At 39.3% G+C, this 27,294-nt stretch overlaps 1 protein-coding gene across 1 annotated transcript in view; it reads left to right on the forward strand.

Annotated features, from left to right (window-relative positions):
- Positions 1–21,747, forward strand: part of sat2b (spermidine/spermine N1-acetyltransferase family member 2b) — a 48,260-nt gene extending 26,513 nt beyond the window's left edge. The window contains exons 2-6 of the mRNA XM_067405483.1: positions 11,683–11,734; positions 11,843–11,926; positions 12,192–12,293; positions 12,378–12,418; positions 12,584–21,747. Coding sequence (XP_067261584.1) covers positions 11,683–11,734; positions 11,843–11,926; positions 12,192–12,293; positions 12,378–12,418; positions 12,584–12,757 — 453 coding nt within the window. The 3' untranslated portion in view covers positions 12,758–21,747. The remainder of the gene's footprint in view (positions 1–11,682; positions 11,735–11,842; positions 11,927–12,191; positions 12,294–12,377; positions 12,419–12,583) is intronic.
- The last annotated feature ends 5,547 nt before the right edge of the window (positions 21,748–27,294 follow it).

Here is a 27,294-nt window from a genome sequence, read left to right on the forward strand (position 1 = left end):
CAACCCACAGGGCTTTCCCGAGAAGACGTCACCTGAAAGACAGCCAATCCAGAACGCGGGACTCCGCTGTACACGAGTCACGGAACAACCCGATTACCTCAGCTGTCAGAGCAAACGCAGCTACAAGCAAACTTCTCTCTCTCTTGCTGGAAACTGGTGAAACTCCTTTAAACCTAAAGAATCAAGCCAAAGCTCTGCTTTTGTGATTTTCCTCAGGTTATGAGTTAGCACTGAACTTGGGACTTTTCATAACTCATCAACTCCGCGAATGTGTGTGCATGTATGTATGTGTGTGTGTGTGTGTGTGTGTGTGTGTTTAGCCTTAGTTTCCTGTAATCGTTAGAAGTAGTCAATAAATCTTGTTTTGATTTTCACATATAGTGTTTCTTGTATTGTGTGTCAAATTACTGCCTTAAACTTAAGATCAAGTTACCTCTTGCTTATAATAATATAATAATTATAATAATAATCATAATAAAATATTGTTACTGTTGGCCACAGAATAATATTTTATCCAGAATTGGTAAAATACTCTAACCTCAATTTTCGCTGGACGAATAATTGGTGAAGTGTTAAATATTAATTCTGAATCATTTACAGTGAATCATTTACAGTTGATTCAATTCTTATTCCCTTTAACAATTAAATTGAGCTAATAAATGACGTAAGGCTAAGAATATTTAACAGTAATGGTGGAGAAAATTCGTGCAGTTTAATCTAATTTGTACACAAAACAAGTAACTTGTGTGATTGTATCTTTTCTATTGGTCCGGAAAATAGATTAGAAACAGAAACGAGGCTTTTTGATTGTCATGATTGCACATAAGGCGCGGTGGATGAATGAAATCTGAACTCGAGTTGTTTGTCTGTACGTTTAGTTGTTGTTGTTAAAACTGCAGTAAATGAATCTAAGATTGTCTGCCAAGACAAAAGGAAAGTCGCCTTAGAGTGCACCAGGACAGAGTAAGCGTTTTCCTTGCTTTTGTTCTTAAGGACTTGTAGCTAGTGGATAATATTGCGTGTTCCAATGTTATTTCAACTAAGCTAAAATCCCTGCATGGTTACATTAGAGAGTAGCTACCTAATGTGCCGCCTATATCCGCTCATTCGTGAGATGAGATATTAATACTCTAAACACCACGTGTCTGAGTTTGATTTGAATGGGATTATTTTTAAAATTCTTGATCAAGTATTGTTGCAGTAAATCTTGCATGTTGTTGCGTGTCCAGAAACTGACACGAATTCAGATCGCCGAGATCTTAGGAACGTTAATTATTAATTGCAGAAAAATCTGTGGATTAATGTGCCTCACTCTAACTTGAGGGGGTTGTTCAGCTCTGAAACGCGAGAAGCTGAATGGTTCATTGTGAATGAACTGCGCTGTCAGTTCAATAATTATTGTGCTTTTGTTGTTTGTTATCTGTGTGCAAAGAGTATAGAACAAGTGTATTCTTTGTTGTGGGTTAGTCACCACGACAGTGACAGCTGTAACCCGGAAGCCCTAAGAAACCTTTTCCGGGACAACCTTTAAGTGCGCATGCGCAGACTGCCAGCGCCATATTTAACTGTGTGTAAACAAAGCCTAGCATAAGCTGAGCTAGCTAAAACTAGCGCGGTTGCATTACAGTCTATGTAAAGCTAGTAGCATTGCTAAAGGGCTAATGGCTAGCATAGCATTTTGTGGTCTGAATGCAATGTTGCAATGTTGGAATGACTTCTTTCTTACTGAACTTTAATTCACTCTAGTGCTTTCACCTCTCTCTCTCTCTCTAACTTACACATCTTATCTTTTCTCATCTCCTCCCATTTGAGGGAACGTGACAAATGTTAAATTAATAAACCTGTTTTGTTAATCTCATTTGTTGAAGAGTTGTCTCTCTCCTAAATTTGATCTTTTGGGTTTTAGCAATTAGCAATCATCCTGATTACATTTAAGGACATTTCCTGTTATTTGTAACTGCTCTTACTGATTTTAATGACATCTGGGAATATGAATTTTTGATTGGGAATTTTAATTCGATTTCAATTTTAATTGAAAATCAAGTTCATAATTTCAGTTTAGCTTTCATATGGTATGGATATTTGTGGATTAATTTAATTGTAGTTGCTTACAAACATCTGGCAATTTTAATCATTAACTAATCATTATTTCTTTGAAATTTTAATTTCATTAGTCATTAATTAGGATTTGGGCTTCCCTAATTCAGATGATACTTGATTAATTAATTTGATTGTAATTGCTCTCAATGTTTAATGCTGAACCCATTACAATTTTAATTCACAACTTCCAAATTTAAATTCAAAATTCATTTAAAATAAAGTTTAGTCTCAGACTTTCACTCCCTTAGTCTTTGATTTAATTCATTTATTCAAAGGAACATTTTGGGGTCTCCCTCAATACTTGGGTCAGTTGACTTCTGCTAGCGCAGTAAGCCTACCCCCTAGGTGTAGCGACTCCCTAGCGCCACCACTCTGTCAACCCTGTAATTTTTCCAAATTTTGGGAGCAAAACTTCACTCTCTTCTTTCTCTCTCTCTCTCTCTCTCTCTCTCTCTCTCAGCTGTCCTCTTCTGGTTTGACTACTGCTGCTGGTTTTTGGAATTGTACCTGTGAAAGTCATAAAAGCAGAGTGTTTGAGAAATATTTAACAAATATTTGGGAAACGGAACACTTCTTTCAAAATTGTATGACACTCACTTTACCTTCCCTCCTCATCCTGTTATCCTACCCAGCCTAGGATCAAGCAGGTTGACAAGGAGACTGGTAGGCGTCCAAACCCCGATCGCGCATCTAGAAACACTTTGTGGTGCATGGTTGTCAATCCTACTAGCTGAGAAACCAATACTGTCATTGTTATTGTTTTTCTTTCACCCCGAAGGGAATTTTAATAACAATCACAGTCCTGGTACTTTGAAATCCTTTTCAAAACCCCTGTCTAGAACCATCCTTCTAAATTAAATTCTACAAAACTCATTCTGCAAACAGTGTTAAAGACGAAAACTTCATTTTATAGGGAAACTGGAAGCACCCCATTATTACTCTGCTCTTTGCTAAATGCTATTCTGTTGTTTCGTGCTTTTCTTTTCTTCTGCTCTTCTCTAGCTGTGCTACCTGTGTGTGCTTACTGATTCTTTTCGCAGAGACTCCGAGTTAGAAGCACATCCACGAGAGGACCACAGTCGAGAACCAGTCTTACCTGCACATTTACACACTCATTACTCATTCCCATTAGCTCACACTTGACATTGCACCCTTACACCTTTGATTTGCCCTGCTTGTTTGTTTTGTTTCGTTGTGTTTTGTTTTGTTCTTTTCTTCAAGGTCTGTGTCAGTTTAGATCTCCCTCGCAGTGCCAAAACATGTCTCGCACAACAGACCCTGCTGGACACTGGGAGGACCTGGAGACCTGGATAAGTGTTGTAACAGACAGCATCCTACCTAAAGCCGCTGAAACACTAAAGCATCAGACACAGGACCAGCTGGATGACAACATAGCAAGCGTCATGAAACAAGACCCAAGCCAGAGCTACAGCCACAAAGAACTAGCCAAGATCACCGGCTCCTTAAGCCACACACTCATCGCCACCCTCAAACTGAGCGACAGGCAAGCCGCCCATCGCCAGCAGGAGCTGACACGTGCACAACGACGCATCGAACAGCTGGAGCTGGAGGCTCAGGAACGACAAGAAGGGCCTGATGAAGTGGAACAAGGCGCAAAGGAGGAGATCAACAGGCTAAAAGAGACCCTAGCAGCTACTACGCAAGAAATGGAACGAGGCAGAACAGACTACGCTGATCTCTCCGACAAGCTACAGTATGCAGAACAGCTACTGGAAAAAGCAAAGGCTGACTTCAGAGACAAGAACAGCCGAATTAAAGCTCTCGAAACTCACCTGAATGAGTCAAGAAATGAGGTCAGCCGCCTAACACGTCAGCTTGACTACATCAAAGAAGAGTCCGACATTATTAAAGAGGAACTCAAGCATGGATATGAATTGCGCTGTGAGCCGTCAAGAACACGTCGGACACCAACTTCACCTTTGCCAAGCAGGACCGGCTCCCCTGTTCCTGGACTGGCACATGATCAGAAGGGGGCAGTGCCAAAACAGTCACCAGCTCCCTCCGATGCATCATATCTCCCCACTAAATTAAAAGACTTTGCTCCAGCCAGCCACAGATCATCTCATGGCTTGGACCTCAGAGACCTTGACAAGCTTGCTAAAAACATTGGCAAATTCACTCCAAATGTGCCAGGTAGCCCAAATGTTCAGAGTTATCTGCAAGATATTGACTTCCATCTGGAGATGAGACCCAATGTCACTGACAAAGATAGACTTTATTTGCTCAGAGCCACATCCAGCTCTGAAGTGCGCAGCTTCCTGGACCGGCAGCCTGCCCACACAAAGACTGATTACCACCTGCTCCAAGAAGCTATCATTAAAGAGTTCGCTGACCCTGAGTCAGAACAAGGACTAGTAGCTGCCCTGGAAACAAAACAAGGTCGCCATGAATCTCCTCAAGTCTTCTATAGCCGACTCAGGCTAGCGTACTTCGGGTCTCGCAACGAACAGAATATGGAGGAGGAATTGAACTTCAAAACTCTCTTCCTGAGAAACCTCCATCCTGGGGTGAGCCACCATCTTGGCGTCCTTGCCTGTCCACGCACAATGAGTGCTCAACAGTTAAGAGACTTGGCGCATAAAGCTTACTGCAAACAGAAGATGGCCTTAGAAAAGGGCACCAAAACCACCACAGTTCTTGACTTCAACACACAGAGTCAAGGGCTGGCCCTAGAGGGCACCCAGCGTCAAGACCTTGCCAAGCCGACACCCAAAGAGTGGAATGCATCCTCGTCCAACAGAGAGTGGGACTCCCACACTGGTACTCGACCTAAACAGAGAGACAACCGCTGGGATGGACCACGTGGACGACAACGCTCACCTGGACGTCACTGGGAAAATTCATGGAACCAATCAAGACCTCACGAGAGTCATTGGGAGAAAACTTGGAATCAGCCAAACCCTAGAGTAAAAGGCTCATGGGAATCCAAGGGAAAACGACAAACACACCCTGAAGCAACCAGCCCAAGGAATCGACGAAAAAACTCACAAAGATTCCAAGCTGACCGAGCTCAAAATGAATCCATACCAGAACAAAAGACTTCACCTTGTTTCGACTCTCAAGAGCTGATGAAAATGATGATGAAAGAGTTCTTCCAACGAAAGGAGGAAGACCGGAAGTGGGAAGAGAAAAAGAAACCAGATTCATCCTGACTAGCGGCCGGACGAGATGGCAGCGACCACCTGACTCAACACACCCCAGAGAACAGCACCTCATCTCTCTCCCAGAGAACCACAAGCACCATAACTCCAAACGGACAAGAAATCCCACCTGAACATCCCACAAAACAGTCAGAAACTGATCCAACGCCTGATGGGTCAGATCACAGCAGCATCCAACAAACACCTGCTGTGGAAACCACTCCAGTTCCTGAAAGTGCTGTCTTGGTCGTCTGCCACTCCCCCGAAGAAAACGAAATAAATGCTGACATCCTACCTCTCTCATCCCAAACTCCAGTCCCACAACTCCTGGGTGATCTCAGTGAGAAAGGTATAGCAAGAAAGTTTTACCTCTCCATTATCATCGAACAACACATCAAGGTTGAAGCCCTCCTCGACACTGGAGCTGACATCACCTTAATGTCAACAGAACTCCTTGAAGAAGTCCAAAGCAGAACAAAGAGGTCTAATGGAACCTTTAAACTTCAAAGGTGTGAGCTAAACCTCCAAGCATATTCCCACACAGGCCTACAACTAAAACATGTGGCCCCAATTCACCTAACTGTGGGGCCAATGAACCTTGTTCACCCAGTATACGTCTCACCACTCAACACATATCCTCTCCTCATTGGGAAGGACCTGCTTAACCGCTTTGAACCCTTAATAGACTTCAAGCACCTGAAGATATGGACGCAAGTCCGTGAGCCTCTGCCTCTCCAGTCAGTAAACTCCAACGAATCGCAGTGTCAAGTCACAGACACCGCCCCCTATCTACTGACTGACGATGCAAGTTCAAAACCAAGAGCAAGTTCCACTCCAAGCAACAGGAACCAAGACCCATTCCTCTGCTCATTGCAAGCGTCTGACTCAGACTCAGGTTCCCTCCGAATCATGACTGCCATAAATGTCCAAGACAAAGATCTCAATGACCAAACCGATGCCCTTGCCAAAGCAGGTGCATCACATGGAGAGCCTTGGAACTTCCCATCCCTCCCTCCCACCCAACCCTTCAGTTGCAGCCATAACCCGCCGCCAGCCAGTTCACTGCTGACGATCTCCTCACCCTCCAAGCGTCGGATCCAACGCTACAAACCATTGTCACTCACATTTCCGACCCGATAACTCATCCCATTTCCACCTCCGACCTATCCAAGTCCTCTGATGTCCGCCACCTTCACTCAATCAAGCACATGCTGCATCTCAAGGACGGCGTTTTCACATATGTCCCTGAGCCCCTAACTGCGCCAAAGCTTGTAGTTCCTCAGAGGGGGATGATGCTGACACACGCCCATGATGCACCATGCGCTGGACACCATGGCGCCAAGGCCACCTATGAAACGCTCAAACAAGTAGCATATTGGCCTGGCATGAAGCAAGATGTGACGGAATACGTAAAAGGATGCCTGGTGTGTTGCCAGTTCCAACCGGCAAACCCAAACCACAGAGCACCACTACACCTGCTGTACCAACCTGGTGACATGAACCTCGTCACCGCCTACACCACTCATCAGTATCTGGAAGAGTTGCATCAGCACCTGAGAGCGACTTTCGCCTTCGCACAACAAAAACCTCCAAAGAAGCGCGGAAGGTAGTAAAGCCTACTACGATAAAAGGGCCTCTTACCAAGAACTCAATGTCGGAGACAAAGTGTGGTACTACAGCTTTGCCCAGCCAAGGCAGAAAGCTCCCCATCGCCTGTCAAAGAAATTCCTACCTCACTGGACGGGACCACATGAGATCGTGGATAAGCTCTCACCTGTCGCCTATCGAATCAAGAACGGACAAGGCCGCAACGAGCCTGTCCTTCGATGGGTCCATCGAAACCAGATAAAGAGGCACCAAGGTTCCAACCGACAGGAAAAGGGGGAGGTTCAAACCCACTGACACAGACCGACAATCCCTACGCTACACCACACTAATGACTCATTTTGACTGTCATTTTAGGGAAAGTTTTTTCTTTTATTTTTCTGGTTTTGTTTTACACAACACTTACACATGCTCCTCCACAGCACTGCTAGGAACAACCTCTAGTAGAAAGGAGTTGCTTCACACATGTGACACTCACTTTGCTCTAGTAAACTCAGTGTCCTTGTGCCTCTTTGTGTTTTCTTTTCTCTCTCTCCTCATGCTTTCCCTTTTTCCTCCTTCACTATCATTAGTCTTCCTCCTCAGTTGCCCATTATCGATTTGAATAATGTTTACCGGCTCAAAGACGTTGTGAATGTTTGATTTTGGCAAGGGAACACCTATGTCAAAGTACACACTCCTGAGGTCGTGGCGTACCACGACAACAACAAACAGTTGTACCTGGCCCCAAACCTAAAAATGTGTACACTCATTAAAGACATTCATTACCTTTGCCCGAGTAAACCATTCGTATTTGGTAATACCGAGGGCTTCTGCGGCCTAGAATCAATTAGACCCGACACTAGCTGCCACACGCATTATCCTGCCTAACCAAACTCTCTGGATCAATGTCCCTAAGGGCTCGATCCTCCACATCGACGATCTTGCAGTGTATCACGACGATGAGCACTAGGCTGAACTCGAAATCTCACCGTACTTCTAACAGCATTCCTTCGTCCTCGATCCAGAATCGGAAGAGAGGATCAGGGAGGAAGGAACACAACTTATTGATCTGACTCCTGTTGATACAGCCTTAGAAGCTATAGCTCGCCTTCCGCCCGCTGGCGTGTCGTTCATTCGGTCTTGGTCTGCTGCTGACACAGCACTTTGCATCTCTACTATTGTAGGATATAATGTGACCTTGACACTGGCCTTCATTCGGTCTTGGTCTGCTGCTGACACAGCACTTTGCATCTCTACTATTGTAGGATATATTGTGACCTTGACACTGGCCTTCATCCTGCACAAGCGAGTGAACGCCGTGCAAGAGTCTTTTGATAGATGCACGTCAGGCGTCCCGCGCATCTTCCGACGTGATAAAATCGACCAAGAACCTGAACCCGAACTCGAGAACTCAACCAACCTGATTGAAATCACGCCTCTACCTCCTCGTCGAACCACTGACAATTAGATTAGTCGAAACCACCCAATTACAACTGATCTTAAACAGTACGCCCCTATGTTAGTTGGAGTGTTCCGAACCCGTTTATTCCAAGATACCCAAGTCCTTCACCAGAATTCAGTCAGTGATGGAGATGTTGTTTGTGTCTTGTATGTGTCTGTTCTCTCTCTGCCTCTTGTTCCAGTGCCTGCCGACGTTCGCACCAAGAACCTCGCCAAGCAAAAGGGGGACTCCGTAGGGACCCGTTCGACAGACGTTACCAAATGGCTTTATCAGCCAGAGGCATGATTGAACAAAGCTTCATTTGGTCCAAAAGATCCATTTCCTGACAGGGAAAACCTAGCTTTTACAGGAATGATGAGGTGACTTCTTTTAACAAAGGACTCTGTCTAAAGGACTTCTTTGCTCATCAGCAATAAACTAATCAGAACCCATCACGTGGGTCTGATCACATTAAATCTATTGATTCTCTCACAAAACCCTCTTGTATTATCGGACGGAACAGGAAAACACCCATCAACGGATTTAAAGACAAATCTGTCCTATCAATACCTCCCTTGTGTGGCCGTCCATCGTGACCCGGTCACCCATGACTCCGGTCAAAGTTAAACTATGCTTAGGACTCAATCTTGAATCTCAAAAGGGACAATTGTCGATTACTTAAAGTATTAACTATATCCAGAATAACATTTGCTATGATGTGATTACTAATATGTTGGAGTCAATGCTTTATATGTTTGTAGTCCTGTATGCATCTTCTTTCTCTTATAATCATTGTTTTAATTAGGTCAGTCTAGTAATATGTGTGGAAGAAATGTGTCGTGTTTGAGCTCTAAATGCAGAATTTATAATTCTCTGTAATTCTGTGTGAATGAAACATTGAAATTCAGTATCAGGAAAATATTAAGAAACTTTATAAAGTTGTTAATAAAACAAGAGAATGTCCTGCAGATATCACGCGATGTGATCAATAGACAATAGACGAGGCGTGTCTAATCTCCGTAGCAACGTCTCATTGGAGGATCGCATCTGAAGGATGGAGCCAGAATTGCTCCTTTAAAACTATGCTGTCCGAACAAGCTAAAGTCAAGGCAGTTGAGAAATATGAAGTAAAGTCAGAGTCAGAAGCTGGAAGTCAGAAGTCGGTCAGAAATACTGTGACCACGGCTGAAAAGTTGCTTGGGTCATGCTGAACAGAAGAAGTTGAGAAGATCCTTTATCGGGGCTGATTTTCCATCTAACAGCCGCCGATTTCAACTACGAGCCACGCCGCTGATCAACAACCGTCACATTCAGACTCCACAACCCTCGGTGAAATATCTGACAAAAGTCAAGTCAAGTCAAATTTATTTATATAGCGCTTTTACAATTGGTAATTGTTTCAAAGCAGCTTTACATATTAGAAGCACAGAAAAAAAAAGGGAAGTGGTTAAAACTGTACAAACAAGCGTGGTAATATGTAACATATACAAGATGGTGCTACATTAAGCCAATGTCGGCTGACTTCCAGGGGTGGAAAAAACCCCCTAGGAGAAAAACCCAGCGTGCTAGCACTGGGAAAAAAGTCCTAGGAGGGAAAAAACCCCTTGGAAGATATATATATGTAAATGTATATGGAGATCAAAATCTGAATTGTACATTTTTATTATAGAGTTTAAAAATCGATTATATATAAATATATGTAAGCGGATACGGGGATCCTGGGCTACGTTGTAGTCAGGTCCAGACGCAGGTTCTCCATCTGACCTGGATACGGCCTGGATCCAGCACCCGGCAAACCTCAGGATAAGCAGAGAGACAGATATTAGCGTAAATGCCATTCTTGTTCTGATGTACAGGTATATCTAGTGTTATAGGAAATGTTCTCGGTTCCGGCCGACCTAATTATTGCAGCGTAACAATCCTTTAACGGATTTGAAAAGTCTCCCAAGAAGAGAGCCGCTCAAGCCAGACGCTCAGATCAGAACAGCTTCACCAGCCAGCAGCATCCTTCAAAGCTTCCGCGCAACCCACAGGGCTTTCCCGAGAAGACGTCACCTGAAAGACAGCCAATCCAGAACGCGGGACTCCGCTGTACACGAGTCACGGAACAACCCGATTACCTCAGCTGTCAGAGCAAACGCAGGTACAAGCAAACTTCTCTCTCTCTTGCTGGAAACTGGTGAAACTCCTTTAAACCTAAAGAATCAAGCCAAAGCTCTGCTTTTGTGATTTTCCTCAGGTTATGAGTTAGCACTGAAATGGGACTTTTCATAACTCATCAACTCCGCGAATGTGTGTGCATGTATGTATGTGTGTGTGTGTGTGTGTGTGTGTGTGTGTGTGTGTTTAGCCTTAGTTTCCTGTAATCGTTAGAAGTAGTCAATAAATCTTGTTTTGATTTTCACATATAGTGTTTCTTGTATTGTGTGTCAAATTACTGCCTTAAACTTAAGATCAAGTTACCTCTAGCTTATAATAATATAATAATTATAATAATAATCATAATAAAATATTGTTACTGTTGGCCACAGAATAATATTTTATCCAGAATTGGTAAAATACTCTAACCTCAATTTTCGCTGGACGAATAATTGGTGAAGTGTTAAATATTAATTCTGAATCATTTACAGTGAATCATTCACAGTTGATTCAATTCTTATTCCCTTTAACAATTAAATTGAGCTAATAAATGACGTAAGGCTAAGGGTACCTTACATGGGAATGTAACATTTCTAGCGGGGTAACCTGTCACCTAGTAACCTTCCCAGAACGTTCAAAGACAGTCACGATGAGGAGTTCTTTTAAGGTTTGGGGAACATTATTTGGTGGACCTTCAGGGTACATTCAGGATGTTCTGGGAATGTTTAGAGGACTATTACTATAGGATGTTCTTTTAACTTCCCAAATGTCCTCTTTGTAATGTTCTCACATGACCATAAAATAACCAAAATAGAATGTCCCCCTAAACTCATATTGGGAATGTTATTAAATGACCAACAGAGGACTGTGTGGGAACGTTCTGTTAATGTCCCAAATGTGCTCTTTGTAACGTTCTTTTTTTGACCATAAAATAACCAAAATGGAACATCCCCCTAAAGACATATAAGGAAACTTGAACTGCAGCACTTTCACTACCAAAAGAGGATGTTTTAGGAACGTCCCGAATGTTCTGTAAAGGTTCGGAATTTTTGTCACCTTTTGAGAACTTTCAGGGAACATTGCGCAAGGTTCTGAGAATGTTGCCTTCTACGTGGGTAGCGATTGAGACAGCCCTTAAAAAGGCTGACTCCCTGATAAGTGCCTTGACTACTGAATGAGGGAGCTGATTGAGACGCACCCAGTGTTTGTTGAATGCAGAATGAGTTTTGATTATATGTGTTTGTTTTATTGTAGGAATTGGCTGTTTATGAAAAGATGCCTGACCAAGTGAAGATATCCCATAAAGGTTATTTTAAATAAGCTGACCCATTTTAAGTTATTACAGTCAAAATGAAGCCACATGTTGCTTACTAATTAGAGTCTGGCTCTGCTGGTTTTTTTTGTTTTCTGTTAGAGTTGGAGAGGGATGGATTTGGACCTAATCCTTATTACCAGTGTCTTGTAGCTGAGGTACCCGAGGAGCTCATGTCTAAAGATGGTAATAATGACTCCTAAAAGACCAAAAGTGACATAACGTCCAGAGAAAACAGAGTAGGAATATGGTAAACAATTTGGTTTACCTGATATAGCCTATTTAAATGTAGTTAATATGTTTGTTATTTTACATATCAATATATATTTTTAGTTGCATTAAATTTGGACAGAAATATCTCTGATCAGCCACTGTAATGATTAATCTCTAATTGGACATTTATCATTATATAGTCTTCACAAGTATTCTTACTGCAGCTGGCTTTCCACAGGACACACAAAGGTTGGCTATGCTCTCTTCTTCTATACGTACAGCACCTGGAAAGGGAGGACTGTGTATATGGAGGATCTGTATGTGATGCCAGAGTACAGAAGTGTGTATATCTTGTCAGTAAACCAGAGTATGATACAAAATGCAGAACTGTGTATTGATTATCTCATTCCTGCTTTTGCTACAGGTAAAGGCATTGGAAAGGCTTTAATGGCAACTGTCGCCAAAGTGAGTTTATATATATATATATTTTATCTGGATAACTTTTTGCATCATTGTATTTAATTTTATCGTATGGATTTTTGTGGTTAAACAAACTTTGTTATCTCAATGATTGAGCAGTATGGCTTTATTGTAAAAGAGTAAATGCAGTTTTTTCTTTTTACTTTATAGGTGGCCAAAGAGCAGCATTGTGTGCGTTTACAGTTCTCTGTACTGGATTGGAACAAGCCCTCTTTAGATTTTTATTTAGCTAAAGGTGCAGAGGACCTCACAGCTAAGGAGGGCTGGCATTTTCTCCGCTTTCATGGAATAGCTCTGGATAATCTAGCACAGGAAGCACCTTAAAGAACATTAAGACATCTGACAAGTTTAGTTATTGTCAGTAGAAATACTTTGTGCATATTTTTGGTTATTTTTTTTTTAAATGCAATATATTCTGTGTTAAAATATTTTTAAAAAAATGTAAGAAAAACAATAAAAATGTATGATAATTATTTTTTGTGCCACTGTTCAATGCAAACTCATTTTGACATCTTTAAAATACATTTTGTAATAAATAACCTCTTGCAAGTACTGTTTTTATTGTAATTAGTTGGAATATTTTAAGCATCTGTCCTCAATTTCAAATTGCACTTCTCCCTAGACATTTGCAAGTGAACCAAACCTTCTGATTCACTTATTTACTGCAACCTGTTAATGCTATGCCATTACAAAGACATTCTATAGAATTATTAGGGTCCGAGCACATGTGGTGTGAGGACCCTATTGGAATTGCTTGGTCAATTCTTCTTCTCCGAAATGAATCACATTTTTGAGGGCCTAAACATGCTCGAAAACTCATGACACTTTGCACATGCATCAGAAGTGGTGAAAATTTACACCTGAAATGGTTTCAGAATTAGGTGTGGCAAAATGGCTCCATAGCACCATCTACAAAATTTCACAGGTATGAAATTCTGTAGACATGTGTAACAGCCCAATACCTACAAAAAAAAGTCCCTGAGAGCAAAATCTGAAAACCCACAGTAAGTGAGATATTTTGAATTTTCTCTGCAAAATCATTTACAGTTTTTGCCATTTCCAGATGACGACTCCAAGAGATTTTATCAGATAAACATCATATTTGGTCAGTCTAATCTAAAGTTTTTTGTGACGTTAAATTGTGAAGATCTAGAGTTTTTGCTGAAGGGCGTGTCCGTGGAACTGGAAGTTGTTGTAACTCGGACATACAATGTCCGATCTACCCCAAACTTCAAGACATCTACATTCCAATATTCAGTTACAGTCATAGCGCCTGCGGGGCAGCAGGAAATTACATGTTTTACACTGTGATTAACTCCTCACTGAGATTTAACCAGAACAACAACATATTTGGTCAATCTAATCTTAAGGCCTTTGTGACATTAAATTGCGAAGATCTGGAGTTTTCATTGAATGATGTGTATGTGGTGGACTGACAAAGTTTGATGTTTCGCCATGAAACAGGAAGCTGTTGTAAGTCTGGCATACAATGTCCGACCTGCCCCAAACTTCACATGTGTGATAAGGTAGGAACACACCAAGCCGACGCCGATGAGCTAGTGGCGACAAAAGCAGACTGCGGGGTTGGCTCACATCGGCAGCGTCTGGGTCCAAAGTTGCCCTGACACACCAAACCGACAGCCAAGTAGCACGTAAGTTCTGCGCCTGCATAAGATGAAATACCTTTCCGTACCAGCAGGTGGCAGTAGCTGTGGCTGATTCGCTGTTAGTTTTTTTCAATTGCTAACAAGCGTTTACCAATACTTAAAGTACTTTTTCTAAACTATTAACACAGCAATGCACCTACATTACACAATTAGCCAAATAGTTAATTTTCTGCTCAGAATCATATTTTGTTAAATAAACACAAACTCTACATTTCAAAATGCTAAAAACCTTTTTCTACACATACTAACTCTATCAAAACACAGCAAACCTGATACAAAATCGAGTCGTTCTGTCAAACACTAGCACTAGTTTTCTATCCACATGAACATATTGTCAATCAAAGTGCAATGACTGTCAAAATACTAACAGCTGATGGCATTATGAAAACTGCATTACTGTCATGTTTCAGTTCTACCTGCAGAAAATATGAAATTCATAGTTTTTAAAATTCAGTTTCCTTTTACTGCAGTAAAAGTATAATGCATGTAAGCCATTCTACGTGTTTGGTTGAGTGTTGAATGTGTGCATTCTTGGCATCAGAAGTGAGTCATTATTTTATAGAATGTGCAGTAGAAAAAGAAAAAGAAGAAAGTAACAGAATTGCTCAGGGCAACTACTGGTCCCTTATGCAGAACTATAGTGTCCCTCTTGGTTGAAATCTCTTTCTGGGGGTGGGTGTGTGGTGTTGATGGTGCACTCATGAGGGTGGGATGGTGTCCACTTGGTAGCTAGTGCCCTGTGCAGACCACATATTTTGTAAATATGTAACAATGGTTGTGGAATCATTGTAGTATAAAGCTTTTACTGAAATGAAAACATGAAATTGCTGCCATTGATCAACAACAAATCCAACATAAATGGTCTTTGGTTATTATGGAAGCTTTTTTTTCCACCACAGAATAAAAAAGCATAAAAGGTAATTGTGACTTTTTATCAAAAATATTTTTTATTTTGCAATTGTGAGTTTATATCTCACACATTCTTCCTCCTCTCCTCTACCTCTTCTTCTCACTTGTCCTAATCCAACTTCTCCTCTCCTCCTTCATCAATTCCTCTCCCTCACCCAGATATTATTTTCTCTCTGCTCCTCTGTGTTGTTCTTCATACACACTGAACAAATCCGATACAAAGTGTCCTATTTTACTGAGACTGGAATCTGCCAAAGTGATCTGCTAATTAAAAATACTTATCAATTGTTTCAGTATGTGTTATATGTATATTTTCAATACTTTTGAGCTGCTGTTGTTGCAGAAGTATAGGTTTTATCCTATATTTAATGATTGGAACATTAGGTCTTCATTTCTGATTTGCTGTGTTTAAGCATTTGCAAATAATATGAGAAAGATCCATGATTTTGGTATGAGGTATGCTTATATGAAAAGAAAATGTAAGCATTTTAGAAACGTGTTAAAGCTGCAGTAAGTAACTTTTGTAAAAATGTATTTTTTTTACATATTTGTTAAACCTGTCATTATGTCCTGACAGTAAAATATGAGACAGATAATCTGTGAAAAAATCAAGCTGCTCTGGCTCCTCCCAGTGGTCCTATCGGTCTTTGTCAGATGACGTCACACTCGTGAAAACCGAAGTGCATTATGGGTGTCGCCGCCATTTGTGAGGTATCCAAACAATCTCTGTATCAGTGCAGAGTTGTTTCTTCTTTGGCTTCTTTTCATTGTAAAAATGGCACACTTTTGTTGTGTGAAAAGCTGCAATAATATGTCCCACGATAGAAAATGTCAAAAACTTTATTACGAGATTAGATTTAGTCGGTTTCCTACTTGAAAAAAGGCTATACGGAGAGTATGTAGAGGCAGTAACAGAGGTGCCGGATCGCATGGGTTGCCGCGGTGAGACGCAAAACATCACTTTCGTCAAGATATCTCCATTCACGTATGCTTGCTCTCTACATTTTCACAAAGGTGAGTTAGAGATTTCTGTTTTCTAAAGTAGCAAACGTTATAGCAACGCATTGTTTGGATTTTATGTGCTATGAAACAATAGTCAATTTAAACTGAATCCCTTTACTTGAATATGTCTACATTTTTTTTTTTCTTCATTTTGCTAAGGCATTTTTATTTGATATACTTAAGGTACGACATTTTTGCTCTGTATCCATATGCTGATTCTAATTTTCTGACTACTTTTTACAGCTGTGGTCTTATGTTATGTAGCTAAAAACCTTCTGATTTCATTGCAGATCAGCCTGCTTAAAGATTATGGAGACTGACCCCAACTGGACACCATCCCTCCCTACATTAAGGCCACATCAGCATTAAACACAGGCTGTGTCTCAATCAGCTCCCTAGTTCAGTAGTTAGGGAACTGATCAGGAGAGCTCAGAGCTGATTGAGATGCACACACAGACACTAAGTAAGGAAAAACAATGCAGTCAGCTACTTGGGTAAAGTTGGTTTTATCTTCGCACATTCAGACTTCTGATAAATTCAGACTTTCCAATAAATATGCAATAAATTAACGTTTGAGAATTTTAAGCAGCAACATGATATTGACAACCGACGATTGTCAACTTACAACATTTTTCACAGTCGATCAAAATAGGCAAGTATTGTTTAATGGCATATTTACTTGTGAATGTCCAATGTAGTGTGATTAACAAGGCTATTGAATACGGATGTCCGAATTTGTGAATATAAAACCAACTTTACCCAAGTCAGTCAGCTGACACTATGGTCCATCAGGCTGGAGAAAGTGATCATCTTCACACTGAGAAGATGCAGGAGGCTGGAGGAGATGGTGATCTGCATGTGCAGAAGTAAACCGACTTGATATGTACAGGATGTCTGATGTTTGTTTTGGAGATGATGTTAATGTACTATACGTGTCTGCCAAACCTGGGAACCTTTATGGCGTTATTACAATTATTTATTTATTTTTTTTTTTGGTGTCTCTGATTCCAGACGCAACAAATACAAATTTCAAATGCTTCTGTGAACCTTAATGTACCTCAGATTTGATCTGCCTACACAACACTTCTCATGTTTCCCCTGAGACGGTATACAGAACATTCAATGAAACTGTCATATCTATATGCAAACCTGAAGCTTTCAGCTGTATGGGCAGACAGATGATTTGCACAGAAATATGTCTCCTTTGTTTAAATACAGAGTAGCAGAGATTATTGACTGTTTTGAGATTTTCACAGAGAAACCATCCAATCTGACAGCGCATGTTTGAATCTTTTGTAGAATTGTAGTGTAAAAATGTACTGATGCTTTATCCAGTCTTGCATGAACAATAAAGCATGCATAATTACATTTTTCATGCTGATTTGTAGATTTATTTTATGAGTTCACAGGTATATGCACTTATAGTATTAACAGGATAATTACTAATATACACAATCTGTAAACCAGATATTTAATGGACTGTAGGCCACTAAGGCCATGTATGGACTCCGACCTGCCGTGGCTGCTCAAGCCGCCTGACCTGCCGTGACTGCCCAAGCCGCCTGACCTGCCGTGGCTGCCTAAGCCGCCTGACCTGCTGTGGTTGCCTGAACCACCCGACCTACCGTGGCCGCCCAGGCCACCTGACCTGCCGTGGCCGCCCGAGCCACCTGACCTGCCATGGCTGCCCGAGTTCCAGGGGCAGCATTGGAGATCCCGTTCCTGGCTGCTACTAGATCTCCAATGCACCCACCCCCCTCTCCCTAGCTGTTCCTTCACGTCGCGAGGACGCGCCTTCCGGGAGGGGGGCGTTATGTCATGATCACCGTCTGTTCCTGTCAGTTCCCGGACTACATCTCCCATCATCCTCTCTGCCACTCACCTGCACACACTTAACACTAATCACTAATCACCACACCCAGCTGCAGCTCATTACCAGGACAATAAAAGACTCTTACACACATCACCTCACTGCTAGGTCTTGTTTTCCCAGTGTAACATTTCCAAGCGTTTGTCCTGTTTATCCTGTCTGTTCCGGTTCCTGTTTCTGATCCCTGTCTGGTTCTTCTGTCCTGTGATTGATAGCTGCCTGCCTTTTGACCACTGCCTGTTCTCTGACTACGATCCTGCCTGTCTCTGATGTTCCTGTTTACCCCGTTTGACCATGCCTGTACGACCACGCTCAACATTTAATAAAGCTTCGCATGTGGATCTTACTCTGAGTCCCGCCTTCGTTACACTAATGAGGCGTTATCTAATTAAATATGCACTAATTTGCATACATTTCTAGAACAAAAATCTTAATATTGGATGACATCAAGTTCAAAATTCTCATTTAATTTTTTGGACATAATTCAAAGGTTTTTTACAGGGGGGGTTTTGGATATCTATTTTTATCACTCCATAATTCAGAATAATACAATCAACAGCCAGAAAAAAACAAAAACAAAACAAACAATTTTTTAAGGAATAAAATGTATTAAATCAGGCAGAATATATATCCACAAATCCCTCCGTAAAAACCTTCAGAAAATAGACAAGAATAAAACTGTAAACTATGGTATATAAGTTCTGGTGAAGTGGAGATCTCTGACTCAAAGCAGGAGAAAAAACTCATTTTGAGAAAATGGCCTTTAAAGATATTTAGCCTACTGTAATTGAAAATAATTAGAAATAATTGAAATCTACAGACACAAATAGATAAAGTGATATAAAATATACACTTAAAAGTGTATTTTGGATCCCCCTTAACAGGAACAATAAAGGGAAAATTGTAAGGTATGATGGGGGAAGATGCCACACTTAAGAACAATGTGCATTTACTTTTAAATTGTACATTTATATTTTAGATACAAGTTTAGCATATGCATGTTGATGCATCAATTATTAAAAATAGGGTAGTCATTCATCAAAAGAGCAGAGATGAGATTTTGTGCCGTGTATTTGTCAAGATAAAAAAGTAAGTTTTGGGGTCATTTCACCCAATAACACTGACCAGTAGCAACTCCTGACCTTAAATTTAGATGGGGCAGATTCTGGGTATTAACACTATTTAATGATAAACTGTCTATATTATGTTCTAATTGCAGACACACTTTTGGAAGAGGTAAGAAGTCATTATCCTTGCATTATTCAACCTGAGGGCAGTACTTTAATGTTGATTATGATGCATAATGCTGTTGAATTCCCTTAATTTAGTATTTATTGCCTCTCAATGTTGATTTATAAAGTTACAAATTGTGGAGGAACTTATGTGAGAGAGAAAAGAATGTCATGTATATTCTCAAAACAAACATGAATCTAACACAACAGAATAAAGGTCTCTCACATGGGTGTTTAAATTAAAGGATTTATATTTTTATTATTTAGATGCTACTCCACATATACCTTAAGAAAAATAGACATACTAACTATCTACTCACCTAATGCAGACTAATAAACATATAGCTGAAGCGGACTGAGAACATATTGGTCTGGAGTGAGGTGTTGAAGGGGTGGATTCTGGAATCCACTACCGCTTCAATATATATCTTTTAAGTTATAAATCAACATTTATATTTCTGTTAAATTATTTGAATGACTTCTTCAATGTATGTTAAAGGATCTATTTTCCTCTGTACATCTCACTGAGAGAAAAGAACATGTTATCAGTATGTTTTGGGGAAAGTTTCCTGCTCAGAGCAGAGCTCAGATCAACTTCAGCCTTGAAGAAGCTGTGAATCATGTGTATCTGTGTATGTGCGCTAAGTGTTTTGTGCAGGTCCCTTTGTACTGGACAACTGGCATTCTGCTCGAGACCAGCAGACGCCACATCATGACCCCAAAAGGACATCCGGTACCTAAATCTAGGGTCCCCCTCGTCATCACCGTGACGAAGGGAGATATGCTTCTTACTATCTGTGTGGAAAATTTCTAACCTTGTCTATTTTCCTTAGCCAATCAGAATCATCCAACCTGAAGTAATGACGTAGTTAGTGGACTCTGTTAGAGTATAATTGTTGTGGAAATATGAATGTACGCAGAGCGGCCTACGAACTCCTTGTGAGACTTGAAGCTGGCTTCTGCTGATGAAACTGCAAACTATTCTTCAGTAAAATTTCTTCTATTGATTGCATCTCTGACTCCTGGTCTTTCATTCAACATATCTGGTCGAGGGTCCTAAAAACTGTTCGTTCCCCAACAGTGTACACAAGGCAATGTGAAAATAAGCAGAGCCCCAATGGCCATTTTTCACCACAGACTTACATTGGAAAATTGTGGAGTGCTGTGGCACCGACTTCATCATACATGCCTATTAAAATCATGCATTAAAGTCACGTTATGACTTGAAATAGTATATGCAGAATGCTGAACATATTTACTATCTGTTATTGTTTCTATATAAAGGTCTATGTTCTCTAGTGGATGAATACATTCAACTGTGAGCCACTGCTGTACTCATATAGAGCAAATACTCCTCTTTTATCTGTCCCTGATACTTTATTTCCCTGATACCTGATACGGGGGGGCCTGTAGATAGGAAGGGAAGACAACAACAACAAACAAAAAGTAATACAGTAATACAAATAATACATAAAAAATGGTGCAAAACTTAGAATAAATTTGAATTGCTTACATAGGATTGGACTGTATATACCCATTGAAGCATCCGTGTTATATATGCATTTTTTTCCACATCTACTGTTTTGTGTTGTGTGAACATTTGGAGTCAGGCAAACAAATAGTGGCGCTTTGACACAGGCTTTGAATGGATCAGAAGTTAAAAACACATACTTATTGCATAAATAATAATAATAAAAAAAGAGTTAAGAATTATAGATATTTTTCATTTTTAAATACATTTTTAAATGAGCAAATGTTTTAGTTCCTCATTTTATTTGCCAGTAGCAAACACATACCATGGTTGTGATAAATGCAGTCAGAAGGACATATAAGACAGTGGTGGATAACGCAGCACCACTGAGGACTCCAGTGGATATAAGCATTTTCCATTTGAGTAATTGATACTACTTCTAATATTACTACTACTATAATTTTTATTATTATAATTATTATTAAAACTACTAAATTCTTGTATATAGTGTGCGTGATTGTGTGTGTGTGTGAGAGTAAGTGCATATGTGTGTATCACGTCGTGTATCACTGCTTCAGCTAATGCCAGCACAGAGCGCAAGTTAAGCAAACATTTCTTCACTTTAATACTACTACTACTACTACTACTACTACTACTACTACTACTACTACTACTACTACTACTACTACTAATAGTAATATCTTTAATCTGGTGGTAGACAGGTTAAGGCCAGATTTGGATTTTATAACGTTGTAAATCAGATAAATTAGTAGTATGAGTGATTGAGTGTGTGAGTTAGTCATACCGTCTCTCTATTAATTGTGAAGCTGTGGGTTGTAAATAGTTCCTTCAAAAGTAGAAAAGTATATGCTATAATAACATTAGAGTTTCTGGGCTACTTTAGTGATAAATCACAGGACAGCGCTGACAACAAGTTTCTGCGTTCCTCTCTGCGCGCGATCTTGACAGCTACTGTTTGTATGAGTGTTCGTGCCACAATGCAGCAGCACATGTGCGGTACCTCGATATAATAATACACATCCGATCGTCTAATCACTTGAATGTCCAAACCATAAAACAAATACAACTGACAAAGTTTAGTGAAGATGCAAGGCTCACCGCTCACACGCCATCACTATGTGTTGAACCGACATTCACCTCCGTGTTTGGCTTTTAAGCCAATGATTGGACGGGTCAGAGTCATGTGGCTACACATGCATTAGTATGCTTTTAACACTAGAAGTCCCAGAGAGCAGCCATTTGGCTTTTCTACCTATAAAACCCGCAGGACAGCCGATTATGGAGGACCAGGGGTGCCACTTAAAAATAAAAAGAAGAATCAATTAATTAATTTAATAATTCAAACATAAAAATGTATATAAATGAATCACTTTTTATATGGGCAAATTAATAGACATATTTAAAGTTGTTTATTTAATTCCTGTTTTTAAATGTAGTTTAATAAAACAATAAAACAATAACATTTAAAAATCTTTTTTGAATGTATAAATAAATAGACAAATTTGAAATGGGATATTTAATTCATTTTTTAAAACGTAGATCAATAAAACAATAAAAAGTTCATTAGTAAATCATTTTAAATGCGCATTTAAATCGCTTTTTTAAAAAGAATTTGGCAAATGCTTTTCTTTCTCTATTTACCAATTGCTTTTCTTTGTCGGTTTGCCAAATGCTTTTCTTTATCCATTTGTCAATCGAGTGGTAAAATGCCATTGGACAGTACACACGTGGGAGCAACCAATCAACTTTCGCCTCAATTTGAAGAGCCAATCCTCTCTCACTCGTAACACTCACTGTCATTGGACAGTTAGTACGGTGACCAGGAGGGGACATGTTCGGTTCATTTAGTTTTGTCGTGGCCACAACATATAAACTCGTGGCCACAAGATATTAATTCGTGGGAATGTGATAATAAGTTGTGGCCACAAGATCATTTTATCGAGGTAACGACATCCTTATGTCGTGGCCTCGAGATCATATGTTGAGGGAACGACATAATTTCTCATGGCCACGAGTTGTGTAAACAACCTGCGCTAACATAGCACATAGCAACCTGGAATTATCACAAATGGACAATACCATAATAATATTTCTAATTAAGAATGAAAAATAAGGGTGGTATATATATATATATATATATATATATATATATATATATATATATATATATATATATATATATAGGCCTATATATAAATAATATTCCCGTAAATGATCTCCTTGTAAAATTCCCGTGCGCCTACAGAAATAAAATAAAATCATAAATAAAGCTTTCATAGGTTATATACAAATAATAAACAAAATATTCTAAAATAGTAACACATTTTTAAAACTTAAACTCTGAATTAATTCGAATGCTGTCACAGGCACGAGGGGCTACAAGAGAAAACAGACCGGTGGGGATAAAAAAAAATATCCCCCCTGGGTGATGCTACTCCACAAACCACCAAGAGCATATAAAATACCAAAAATAAAAATCTTTTTTTAAAACATCGCAAAATACAACGCTGCGTTTATATAGAACTGTCTCTTTACCACCACAACAAATGGGACACTTTTCAGACGCGCATTCCGACAAGTCTAACAAGCGCGGAAAAGGTGCCGGTGACAACGAGTGAGCTTCAGCTGAACAACAGTGAACTGCGGTCGGATGATGTTAGTAAGAAAAATAAACACTCAGAAAAATGAACACGACTGTCCAATCAGCCGTTATACTGTGCTCGTGGCGCGCACTCAAGAATTGCATGAGCAAATGCGCCGGCGCGCGCTGCATAATTACTTTATTATAGCATAAATAAAGCGCAAAAGAAACTATGAGCAATGGCTTTCGGTGTTCTGTTGTAAGTTAAGTCATGAAATTACCACACATGCGATTAAAGCTGCCTCAAAACTGTGCATGCATGTATTTGTTGACATGGTTTTAAAGCTATTGTTATCCAATTTGTTGGCCTTTAAAAGTCTTAAAAATGCACATATGTACACCAGGGAAATCTAAATTTTCTCGGGGGAGCATGCCCCTGTACCCCCCTAGTAAACTACATTTCCTGACCTCGGTAAATTATGAAACTCTGTGTACAGCACAGCTTATATTCTATCTAATGAAATCTGAGGTAAAACGTGTATAAATAAATGGGACCAAACGCGATTGAATGTAAAGGGTTGTGTCTCGTTATTCTATTAATAACTACCGATTGATTTTGCATTTCTATCATAGCTATATAAATATCTAAGCTATATCTAATACTTCAAATCTCAAAGTTAAATCAGAATTTTTTTGTAAAAATGTTTCTGTAACAGCTGCCAAAAATAGTATATAGCTCCACTGTGGTTTTTAACAAAAAAAAAAAAAAAAAAAAAAAAAAAAAAACTTTTCAAAACATCCACCTCCTACGGTTTTTTCACAAATCGCACCCTGATGTAACTAATAATATAAAAATATTAAATAAAAAATAAACGATAAGTGAATGGATTTAAAAGAATGCTGTCTGCAACATCGCGCGCAATACAATATAATATGCACTATGTTAATATAATAATTTCTTAATTCCGTTCTTTTTCTTAATTAAAAATATTATTATGGTATTGTCCATTTGTGATAATTCCAGGTTGCTATGGTTGCACAGGTTGTTTACACATTTAACTCGTGGCCATGAGAACAATATATCGTTCCCTCAACATATGATCTCGAGGCCACGACTTTACATGGCGTGGCCACGACATAAGGATGTCGTTACCTCGACAAAACGATCTCGTGGCCGTTCCCACGAATTAATCTTTGGCCACGGCATATTATCACGTTCACACGAGTTTATATGTTGTGGCCACGACAAAACTAAATGAACCGAACATGTCCCCTCCCGGTCACCGTACTAACTGTCCAATGACAGTGAGTGTTACAAGTGAGAGAGGATTGGCTCTTCAAATTGAGGCGAAAGTTGATTGGTTGCTCCCACGTGTGTACTGTCCAATGGCATTTTACCACTCGATTGACAAATGGATAAAGAAAAGCATTTGGCAAACCGACAAAGAAAAGCAATTGGTAAATAGAGAAAGAAAAGCATTTGCCAAATTCTTTTTAAAAAAGCGATTTAAATGCGCATTTAAAATGATTTACTAATGAACTTTTTATTGTTTTATTGATCTACGTTTTAAAAAATTAATTAAATATCCAATTTCAAATTTGTCTATTTATTTATACATTCAAAAAAGATTTTTAAAATTTATTGTTTTATTGTTTTATTAAACTACATTTAAAAACAGGAATTAAATAAACAACTTTAAATATGTCTATTAATTTGCCCATATAAAAAGTGAATCATTTATATACATTTTTATGTTTGAATTATTAAATTAATTAATTGATTCTTCTTTTTATTTTTAAGTGGCACCCCTGGTCCTCCATAGCCGATGGGCTGGAAGACTTTAGGCTAATATCCTTAATCAGCTGTGAACAGTTGCTTTTGTTATGTAAACAATGTGGGGCCATGCTGAGCCACTTCAAGGAAACTTGTGTTTCACTTTGCCATCTTAGGGAGAAATCAACACACATGTTTTTTTTTTCCTTTGTTGCTGAGATCTATTGATAAAAATAGTACAAAATAAAATAAAGAAACCAACCATTTGTACACATATTTACAAATAATATTAAAAAGTGAGTGAGTACATTCCAGCAATCACTCACAATCCTGGCACTGCCTGGCAATATATTATAAATACATTTTGTATATATTCATTATATATTAATCTTATATTTGAAATACATCATAAGTCCATTTTTAAAAGTGTTTGAAAGATGGGTTCAAGTGTACTACAAGTGGTAACTAAATACATTTTTCTATACAGAGATAGTATGTTAAGGGGGAAGTATTAACAGGATTTAAAAAACTAAATAACCAACATGGGAAAATTACGCTGGTTATAGGTTCTGAATTTTGAGTTTCATCTTGCAATCTGTAAATTGTGATAAATGGTAGTTTCTCATTTTTTTCTTTTTTCTTTTTTTTTTAACAAAGAAGCACAAATCAGTACAAGTCAAGTCAAATTTATTTATATAGCGCTTTTACAATTGGTAATTGTTTCAAAGCAGCTTTACATATTAGAAGCACAGAAAAAAAAGGGAAGTGGTTAAATATAAGCTGTACAAACAAGCGTGGTAATATGTAACATATACAAGATGGTGCTACATTAAGCCAATGTCGGCTGATTCCCAGGGGTGGAAAAAAACCCCTAAGAGAAAAACCCAGCGTGCTAGCACTGGGAAAAAAGTCCTAGGAGGGAAAAAACCCCTTGGAAGATATATATAATGTATGTAAATGGTTATGGAGATCAAAATCTGACATTTACATATACATTTTTATTATAGAGATTAAAAATAGATTATATATAAATATATGTAAGCGGATACAGGGATTAAAAATCTGAATTATAGATGCAGCCAGAACTGGATCTGTAGGCCCATTGTCTCCTGGGCTACGTTGTAGTCAGGTCCAGACACAGGTTCTCCATCTGATCTGGATACGGCCTGGATCCAGCACCCGGCAAACCTCAGGATAAGCAGAGAGACAGATATTAGCGTAGATGCCATTCTTATTCTGATGTACAGGTATATCTAGTGTTATAGGAAATGTTCTCGGTTCCGGCTGACCTAATTATTGCAGCGTAACAATCCTTTAACGGATTTGAAAAATGTTAATGTATTGATAATGTGTTATGTGTATGCAAGAGCAAAGAGATGTGTTTTTAGTCTAGATTTAAACTGACAGAGTGTGTCTGCTTCCCAAACAATGCTAGGAAGATTGTTCCAGAGTTTAGGTGCTAAATAGGTAAAGGATCTGCCACCTTCGGTTGATTTTGATATTCTGGGTATTATCAACTGGCCTGAATTCTGAGATCGCAATAAACGTGAAGGACTATAATGCATTAAGAGCTCACTTAGGTACTGCAGAGCTAAACCATTTAGAGCTTTATAAGTAAGTAGCAAGATTTTAAAATCTATACAATGTTAAATAGGGAGCCAATGTAATGTTGACAGAACTGGGCTAATATGGTCATACTTTCTGGTTCTGGTAAGAACTCAAGCTTCCGCATTTTGGACCAACTGTAGTCTGTTTAAAAGCCAAGCAGAATAACCACCCAGTAGAGCGTTACAATAATCTAGTCTTGAGCTCATGAATGCATGAACCAACTGTTCCGCATTTGTCATTGAGAGCATATGTCGTAATTTAGATATATTTTTTAGATGGAAGAAGGCGGTTTTACAGATACTGGAAACATGACTTTCAAATGAAAGATTGGTATCAAAGAGCACACCCAGGTTCCTAACTGAGGACGAAGGTTTAATGGAGCACCCGTCAAGTGTTAGAGAGTATTCAAGGTTTTTTCGTGAGGAAGTTTTTGGTCCAAAGATTAGGATATCAGTTTTTTCTGAAATTAATAATAAGAAATTTCTTGTCATCCAGTTTTTAATGGCAGCTATGCATTCTGTTATTTTTGTGAATTTGTAGGTTTCGTCAGGGCGCGAGGAAATATAGAGCTGAGTATCGTCAGCGTAGCAGTGAAAACTAACACCATGCTTCCTAATTATCTCTCCTAAGGGCAGCATATACAGAGTGAAAAGCAACGGTCCTAGTACTGAGCCTTGTGGTACTCCATATTGAACCTGTGATCGATATGACATCTCTTCATTAACT

Source organism: Chanodichthys erythropterus, chromosome 13 (assembly GCF_024489055.1).
Source record: "Chanodichthys erythropterus isolate Z2021 chromosome 13, ASM2448905v1, whole genome shotgun sequence".
NCBI lineage: Eukaryota > Metazoa > Chordata > Actinopteri > Cypriniformes > Xenocyprididae > Chanodichthys > Chanodichthys erythropterus.